The sequence below is a fragment of the Cololabis saira genome, chromosome 6 (genome assembly GCF_033807715.1).
Source record: "Cololabis saira isolate AMF1-May2022 chromosome 6, fColSai1.1, whole genome shotgun sequence".
In the NCBI taxonomy this organism is placed as follows: Eukaryota; Metazoa; Chordata; class Actinopteri; order Beloniformes; family Belonidae; genus Cololabis; species Cololabis saira.
The window spans coordinates 21,833,916-21,843,235 of record NC_084592.1 but is presented as its reverse complement, the minus strand read 5'-3'; the positions used below and the strand labels follow the sequence as shown (position 1 = coordinate 21,843,235).

Below are 9,320 nucleotides of genomic sequence, written 5' to 3'. Positions count from 1 at the left end.
GACTCAAGATTGTAGAAGCTCATTACAATCAAGTTGATCAAGTTGAGCTGATGTCCCCAAAGATGAAGTCGATCTTCTCTTTTGCTTGCTGCTCGCTGGAGGAGCCATGTACCGAGTTCTGGAGGATGTCGGCAGCAAAGCGGGCCCTCAGAGAATCTGGAGATGTTTTCTTAGCTGCCTCTGGGTCGGTGGGGCCCATCATGGCCCTCCACTCCTCCACTGCATTTTCTTTGGTCAGAACAAGCATCACACAAGGTCCCCTGGAACAAATAAGATATACATATAACAGACAGAATAATGTTTAATATTAATATCAGAACAGAGCATCTATTTCTAGGATTGTGCTACCTTCACCGCCAAAGCACTGAGTACTTTTCAAACATAAAGTAAGTGATTATTATAGTTATCCGTTTGTCAGCAAATGTCATTGACCAGCTATTCTGTTCTGCACCCCAGTGTGGAAGGGGTCCGTGTTTGTATATAAATATGACAACAATTTCATGCTAAGATAATTAGTAGTATAATGTAATTACAATCCCAAGATTACAGGGGGTGCATTCTGTTGTTTCTATAAGCAACCTTTTACTGCAGCTTTGCAGTAAAAAGACTCCACCGGTTTTAAAACCTGGCTGATAGCAAGTATTTTGTTGGAAATACTAAATAAAATGAAGGTCTGAGAGTAGAATTTGCAGAATGTCCTAGATGCCCCCTTACTTCTCATCTAATTTGTGCTTTTTGTTCCAAAAGTCTGTTTTTTAATACCCTTACGAAAAGATGTTCATTTTTTTAAGTGCCTTAATGGATTTACCAAATCCATTAAGTGTCTTAGAAAATAAAGTATTTTCCTCTAAATATGAAATAGTAGAATATAGAAAAAGTAAAAGTAAATCAAAATAGCACTTAGAAGAGAGTTTGGGGGGTTTGCGTTGTTAGTTTTTACCAGTGTTTACAGGCAGAAGAACCAAGAACATCAGTCATTATCATCACATCCCGAGTAGAATTATTATTCATCTGCATCCATATGGTGTCTGTTTGTAAAATATTCCCTCGTTCCTTCCCATCTTTACTGGACCTCTTAAATATTTCCATCATAGTTTAAATAAAAAATCTCTTTTATTACTCAGTCAGCCGTACTCCGGCCGTTACTCTTAATTTATTATGAGAAAGTTATGAAAACATTCTCAACTTGTCCATATGCAAACCAGGAGTTATGTATAAAGCTGAACAGATATCCATGTATGGTGTCAATCCCTTCTTCACCACGTCCGAGTGGCTGAGTAAAAACCAGGCAATGGTTCTAATCGGAGCGGAAGATAACCCTTCAATCTAGATGTGAGGTGGAAAGAATGAAACTCAGATGGACTTCCAAACCACTGAAGCTGTAAAAATTACAATTAAAGGTGAAGTAAAAGCTTGCAGGGTGAGAGTGGCAGGCCTTCTGTTGTCACTTTGACCTGCTACTGTGGGCGTGAAACAGACTAACCGACACATGAACTCCACCAGCTGGTTAAAGAAAGGTTTCTCCTTGTGGTCTTTGTAAAACTCCTCAGCCATCTCCTTTGACAGCACCGCCTCCTTCAGCTGCGTGACAGAGAAGCCTCTGCCCTGGATCTCCTCCAAAATCGCATCTGGTTGTTTTGAGAGAATAAAACTGATAAGATTGCGGACCATCTACAATTCAAAATTTCATGAAACACATTTGAATATTTCTGTTATTCTGAGAGACCAGGAAGCACCTTTGTTTTCCTCCACTGCATTAGGTTTAATCACTGCAAGTGTCTGTTGTTTAGGGAAGAAGAAGTTTATCTCCCGTTCTGCCTCTTCAAGGCTTGCGCTGCCATGAAGCTGATTGATGGGCCTATTTTCCACAGCAAACTTAACCCTGAGACTGAAGGAGACAGAAGCTGCCATAACACCTGTGATTTGACAGTTAGTTACAGTTCCTATCTAGTCGTAAATACTTGAATGTTTGGCTTCTAAAACATATTTTTTATTCTGCATTCCAAATGGAGAGAGACAACATTAAAAAAAGACAGATTTCGTCTTGAAAATTGCATTTAACTAGTTTTTTCCTGTGTGACTGGAGAACAACAGAGCAAAAATTTACCAAGGTGAATCCGAGAGGTCAAACAGGAGTTCTATTTAACAAGTTGTCACTTAGATTAGCAGTGAAAGGTCCACTGTCGTTCACTGGCTAATTATGGCCCTGTGCTCTCCTTGCAGCTGCCAAAAGAAGACACATCACTCACCAATCAGGGCTCTCCTCTTTGGCTTTATCAAGGTCGGGGGGACCAAGACTGTTCTTCCATTGATGGACAGCTCCTGTTCTGGCAAGAGCCAAAGCTAGCACTGGACCACTGTGAACCCAGACATCTTGAATAAACATCTGCAGTCGCTCTAAGGGCTTATGATTAATAACCGAGCAGATCCGAGTTACCTGGTCATATTCTGCAGCAGCGCAGGAAAATAGTCCTCATCCACATGTTGAAAGTAGAACTGCTTGATCTGCTCCTCAGTCAACATCACCTCTCTTTGGAGGGCAACACTGAAGCCCGAATTGTGGATTTGAGTCAAGATCTCTTCTACACAGAAGCAGATATATGAAGGATTTTGTAATTTACCCTTTTAACACACTATAAAGCTGTTAAATTCCACAAAGTATGATAATTTTGTCAGCTTTAAATAGTACAGAATGTTAAAACTGATACAAATCTGCCCCTGTTACCCAGCACCTGCAGTAGAAATCAAACATCAATTTTATTAAAATCATAACGATAATGCGTCTATATGCGTTTATCTGCGATTCTACACGCATAATATGAGCTTGTGCATTTGGCTTGAGTGCCACCTCTGTTCTCCCTGGCAACGTCGGGCCGGATAAGAGCCAGGGTCCTCTCCACACGCCCTTCCTCCCCATCCTGCTCCATTGCCGAGCCCATCCTAAAGTTGGGGAAGAAGAAGGCGAGCTCCCTGCTGGCCTGGTTGCTGTCCTCGCTACCGTGCACTGCGTTGAACAGAGTCTCTGTGCCGTATTGTGCCCGCAAGCTGCAGGAAGCCGGGGGTGGGGGGTGGGGGGAAAGAAGAGAGGACCAGATGGTTGCTCGGCTGGTCCTCAACCAAAGAGAAGCATAACGTTTGGGTGTGTCTGATCAAGCAGGCGAGAGTGTGCTGTTCATTCCCATGTTCCAGACACTGAACTGAGACTGTTTCCCACTGTTGAAATCAACAGTGCAGAAATGAACAATGAATGCTGCTAACTCATGTTTTTCTTTATATATATATATAAAAAAAAAAAAATTATTATTTCATCAAAACTAATCATTCAGTTTTGAAAAGTATTTTCCTGTGTGGACAACGTGTATAATCCCAGCATCTCACCTTTCTGGCTTCTCTCTCCTGGCTTCCTCTATGTCTATCGGGCCAATAAACTCACGCCATGCTGGTAAAACACTGGCTGAGCCCTCGGCGTGAGAAAGAACCAGAATATGGCAAGGACCGCTGGACATGAACTGCACCAGGTCTTCAAAGCAAACCTGAAAACCATCATCACATACACAGACACAACCGCAGGGACATGTATCAGGTCAAAAAGATCAAATCTGCCAAGTTTTTTCTTACTTTGTGTTGCTCTGTAGAAAAGCTATCCAAATAAGTCACTAAAAATGTATGTAAGTAAAATATAAAGCAATTAATAGTCACATGGGTTTTAATAGTTTCCTGTACATTAATATTATACTTGTCCAACTTTTATGTAATCATATATGTATGTTTGAATCTTTAACAGTTTTTGCATAATAAGAAAAAAAAAGCAGATTGCACATCAAACTCCTTGTGTGGGAACGAGGATAAATGTGTGACTAAAATGATTTTGCACTACTCTCTCATTACCATGTACTCAGAATATCAATGGCCCTGAGTAGCCTCGCAAACACTCACTGCATCATCATCGCTTTTCCTCTGTGCAGCTGTCTTTTAAAAAGCAGTGCCTACACAGCATCATTCCCTACTTTAATTTCAGACACTACTAGCCCATACCTCTGCTGCTTTGTGATGGTAAAAATCCCGAGCCTCGTCTTCAGTCAGCAGGCGCTCCTCACGGGCGAGGATCTCAAAACCAGCATCTTGAATCTTTGCAGGGAGGGGAGTAATGTCAACGCACGTCAATGAATGTCAGCGGGAAGGCTTGGGACACCGTTGGCGACTCAGAATGTGAACAGAGACAGTGTCTGAGTACCTTCATAATGATCTCATTTGCTTTGCCGTGAGCAACAGCATCTGGCTTAATGATGGCAACTGTGTAGGGTTTACTGTCAGGAACTACAAGAGAAGGGAGGGGTTTGAATGATGATGAATAATGCTGTTAACAAAATCACCAATAAAATAAAGATAACATCAGAGTAACAAAACATCTGCCATATTGCCAGCGCTCCTTAAAGGTATTACTGTATACCAATGATGCTTTCTTTATTTTCTGAATGTTGACACTGCTCCTCCGTTTCTTTGTTTTTGTCATCCAACAGGGCGACATCGATTATCTGACAGACACAACAAAACCTAATAAAAACAATGCACAGATAAAGACAAAAGTGTATCAGCAGCTGCAAAAACAGATATAAACTAAAGATGCTGCAACCGGTGGCTTTAAAGCTTATGAAATCCACCTCATTCCTCAACGAAAATGAGAGCTGAGGGTTTGGGCACTGAAATGGATCTGTCAGCTGAATGTCAGTAAAACTGCACAAAAACTACCATGATGAATCTCATAAAATGGACATGTGGTCCAACAATACGGGAGACTATTTACTCTATTCACTTTCTGTTGACCAAGTAATTGGCAATTAGGACTTCTTCTCATTGTCATACTTATGTCATAGTCATGATCACGCCCTCTGTATCTCACTGCTCACCACTTTGCGTTTGTTTCCTTGCTCCAGGACCAGCTTCTCCTTGGTCAACTCCTCCACAATCATCTTCTGAAGCATGGGAGCATTGGCCCCTCGCAGCACAGCCACCAGCTCCCCTCCCTGCTTATTAAATATAAGCTTTGTCTTTTATAAATTGATATATCATTTTCAGTAAAATCTAAGATATGATTCAGTTCAAAAATGTACTTGACAAAGATGTGAAACATCCCAACATGTCAGCAACCACAAAGACAAGAGACAGAAGAAAGGAAAATTTAAAGGGGACATATGACAAGAATGTTTTTTCACTGAGAGCATTTATTTGGATGTTAAAGGCCAATTTAAATAAATGAGGTAACACAAATCTAGCTTTTTTTTGGTTCTCAAAACATGTAATTCAGTAAACTATTCACATTTGCATGATTATGTGAAGTCACAGACAGGTATCAGAGTAGTTATCCAGCCTCCACAATTTAATCTCCACCCAACTTCACATCGTGTCACATTTATTGTGCAAATTGCAGCGAGAGCGTTGCTCCCATCAGTAGATGGGAAATATAATATTCAACTCGAATATTCAAGTCGAAACTTGAGCATCAGCCAATCAAGTTGGAGCTGTGTAACAAGTCAAACATGGGGTTGGGACAGTTTCAAAATACACAGGTCATTTGTGGGGTGGAAACGAAGGCGTTTGATTGGCCGTTTATGGTATGTCAAAGACACATCAGAAGCACCACCTGTAGCAAGTTAATGCAACGCTGCAGTGTGAACGTACCACAACATTTATCTCAAAAGAGGCACACTCTTTTTGGGGTGTCTGACTCCACCCCAAAAACCAGCGGCTGTGACGCAGCAGTAGAGACATGATTGAGATGGGAGCTTTTGTACAGTTCAGAAGATGATAGGTTTCTGGTTCACAGCAGTTTTCGTTCACTTTAAAGATCTCTATCAAAGCAAAACTCAGTTTTTTTGTATACAACTTCATACAAACTTCATGCTTCCCTGTAATTTCTAACCCTAGTTAAAAACTCTTCATTAAGACCTCAGGAAAATCTTTCAGCATTTGAAAAAATAATTAGAAAAGGTCATAATATGCCTCCTTGAGGGTCTGACTGCTTGCATTGAACAGTGAATGCACATATTTAATGTCCGAACATGCATGTATGTATAGTGCATAAATAAACACATACTTACCCCATAGAAAAGGAAAGTGGGTTCACATTTCCCTCGATACCCCTCCAAAGCATCTATGCTGTCTGTCTCAGCCTGCAATACACAGAGACACAAGCATGGGCATTTTAAAGGTTGCATCTCCATACATTTTGACATCAGTTTGAAATGATTGTAGTTTTTGACCAACTCTGAGCTTACGGTGGCAAAATGGAGAAGATCATCGCCAAGCTCATTCTTTATTTTTCGAAGGAGACTGACCACAGCTCGACAGGGGCCACACCACTGCTGGTACACGTCTACAACTGCAACAACCAAACACAGACTATTGATGCAAGCAGTCAACCTGCAGTTATAGCAATGAACACAGCGGGGCAGCAGAATAAAACACAAAAATCCCAACAAGACCTGCTAAGTAGCACTTAAGTTTTAGTTTAGTGTTCTGCAATATTTCCTTTTCTAGGAAGGCAAGGCAAGTTTATTTATATAGCACGATTCAACACAAGGTAATTCAAAGTGCTTTACATCGACATTAAAAGCGGCAAGACATAATTAGACAGTAAATAACAAATAAGATTCATAAGATGATAAGAAAAGAAGTAAAATAATAAAAAGCAAAAGCTGTTGAAAATAAGGGCAGTAAAGGAAGAAAGTAAAAATAAGCCACCTGTTAAACCCTTGGTTGCAAGCATCTCTTCCCACTGTTCTTGGTTTGTGACAGATGCCTTGACAAGAAAATACAAATAATAATATTCATTATCATTAGGGCTAATAAGATTGCCTGTTCCAAAACACTAAAACAGCTGAATTTCATCATTGTAACAGAAACTGTGGAGTGTCTTTCCAACCTGAAGAATCAACTCTTTTTTCTTGCCTGCCATTTGATAAACACATTAAAGTCAAATTAAATATATTTACTGACTTGTCGGTGTCTAAAAACGGCTGTAGCTTAACGAATAAGTAAAACGACTAATTGTGTTAAAATGTAATCGCTGTAATGTTAATTACGGTCCACGGCAGTCTCGCTTGTTTTGGCCCCACGTTGGTTGCTTAGCAACGGGTTCTTCCGCTTTCCGGAACAACCGGATCTTTTATCTGATTGCGTCTATGTTGTTGCCCATGGTGTAATTAAAAATTAATTGGCTGATTTTTGTTTCTATTAATTAATGCCATATGAGCTCATAGTCTCTTCCTAATAGGTCAATGGAACATTTGCAGTGAACAGCTGCTTAAAATGGAAGGGCACAACTCTTTTTTTACCCCTCCCTCCTGCGTTCATCTTCCCTTTAGACGCTGAAAAGCCATCTATGTCCACCAGGGGTCACTGTTGCCAAACCTTTTGTCCTGCACCCCCAAATCCAGGCCTGTATTTATCAATGCCTCCTGTTCAATATTATATCTATAGTATAGATAATTGGATGATTCTTATGACCAGATAACTATATCAAAATATTAATGAATTATCTTACCTTTACAGGAACATTGATGGATTATGCACAAATACAATAGAATAGAATAGAATGGATAGAATAGAATAGAATAGAATAGAATAGAATAGAATAGAATAGAATAGAATAGAATAGAATAAGCTTTATTGGCCAAGTATTGAAAGGTGCATTGTTACAGCATATAATTGTGTTTATTAATTATTATTATTATTATTATTATTATTATTATTATTATTATTATTATTATTATTATTATTATTATTATTATTATTATTATTATTATTATTATTATTATTGCACAGTGGTTGATTACTCTGAGACTATGAGTGATGAGAGTTGATCAGAGCAACAGCTTGGGGGAAGAAACCGTCTCTGTGTCTGGAGGTTTTAGCGTACAAAGCTATATAGCGCCGTCCAGAGGGGAGGAGTTCAAACAGACTGTGTCCTGGGTGTGAGGGGCCTGCAGAGATGTTACCTGCCCGTTTCCTGGTCCTGGACAGGTACAGGTCCTGGATAGATGGGAGGTTAGTCCCAATTATCCTCTCTGCAGACCTGATTATCTGTTGCAGTCTGTGCTTGTCTAGTTTGATGGCCACTCCGAACCAGACAGTGATGGAAGTGCAGAGAACAGACGTATGATGGCAGTGTAGAAGGTGGTCAGCAGCTGCTGTGGCAGGTTAATAGAAGATTATGATTGTACATGTGAATCATAGATTTTGCAAAAACCTACAATAAAACAATGTCCAGCTTCTTCTTTTGGTATACTTTGCAGAACTAGTCAGATGACCCTGCGGTTGTGGGGCATACCAGTGATGGATGAGAGTCTGACTACAGAGAACTGGTGGACCGTTTTGAGGGATGGTGTGGTAACAATCATCTCATCTTGGTTGTGAACAAGACAAAAGAGATGATTATCATGTAATAAACATTAGAGCCTGTAAATGAAAACACACACACACTCAATAAACTGATAAAGAAGGTTAGTTCTGTTCCGGGGACTGTGTTGGTGCCTGTAGAGCTGACTGTGCACAAAAAAAGGAAGCTTCATGAATATAATAGACAACCCTGAGCTTCCTCTTCACAATACAGTGATTCAATAAAAGTGTCTTCAATCAGAAGCTTCTTCAGATCTACTAAAACACAGAGAGCTACAGCAGATCCTTCATGTCCACAGCCATAACCATCTATAATGACTTACACTTAAATACAGAGTTCTTGCAACATGGAATTTCCCTTGGGGAAATATTATTGAATATAACTGAACTGAACTAAAGCGTACAACAAAGCTATCAATAAGCAAACTAATTAAAGGAATAAAAGCCTTATTCTGCTAATTTAAGTTCAGATTTCATCAAACATTAGAAATTGCATGGAACTTTCTATAACCAAGATATTCCAGTCACGCACAATAACACCCAAGAATTCCTCATGAGACAAGTACTATATATGGCATTGACCCTAGCCCCAAATACATACACACGTGTGTCCCTGCACACACAAACACACACTAACACCCACACACATGCAAGAAAAAAAAACTAACAAACTTCACCTTCACATCCACCCCATCTATTATGATGCCGAGAGGGTCCTGGGCCTGAATGTGTGAGTGTACCTTGCCTCACCTTGTGTCGTGTATGTTATTTTTTGTACTTTTCATTGACAGACTACAGTCCAGACTGCAAATGGGGCCTTACATTTTACTTAAAATTCCCAACATAAGCCACATATTGGCTTATAGGTCCAGACTTTCTGGATCTGCAGAAGTAAAGATTATGAATCCTCGGATTTAGACAGT

At 39.9% G+C, this 9,320-nt stretch overlaps 1 protein-coding gene across 1 annotated transcript; it reads right to left on the bottom strand.

The window, feature by feature from the left end:
* Positions 1-37: 37 nt before the first annotated feature.
* Positions 38-6,955, bottom strand: nme9 (NME/NM23 family member 9). The gene is made up of 15 exons (XM_061722915.1): positions 6,923-6,955; positions 6,742-6,799; positions 6,276-6,379; positions 6,099-6,170; positions 4,908-5,024; positions 4,451-4,535; positions 4,235-4,317; positions 4,036-4,128; positions 3,379-3,533; positions 2,849-3,045; positions 2,438-2,582; positions 2,250-2,357; positions 1,737-1,888; positions 1,484-1,628; positions 38-260 (listed from the first exon to the last, which is right to left on the bottom strand). Exons 1-15 carry the CDS (start codon positions 6,953-6,955, stop codon positions 38-40), a joined length of 1,770 nt encoding a protein of 589 aa, XP_061578899.1.
* Positions 6,956-9,320: the final 2,365 nt, after the last annotated feature.

Coding starts and splice junctions, on each gene's coding strand:
- nme9 (XM_061722915.1), bottom strand. CDS start 6,955: ATGGCAGGCAAGAAAAAAGAGTTGATTCTTCAG. Junction 6,380..6,741: donor TGCAACCAAGGGTTTAACAG/GTGGCTTATTTT, acceptor TGGTTGTTGCAG/TTGTAGACGTGTACCAGCAG. Junction 4,536..4,907: donor AAGGAAACAAACGCAAAGTG/GTGAGCAGTGAG, acceptor TGTGTCTGTCAG/ATAATCGATGTCGCCCTGTT.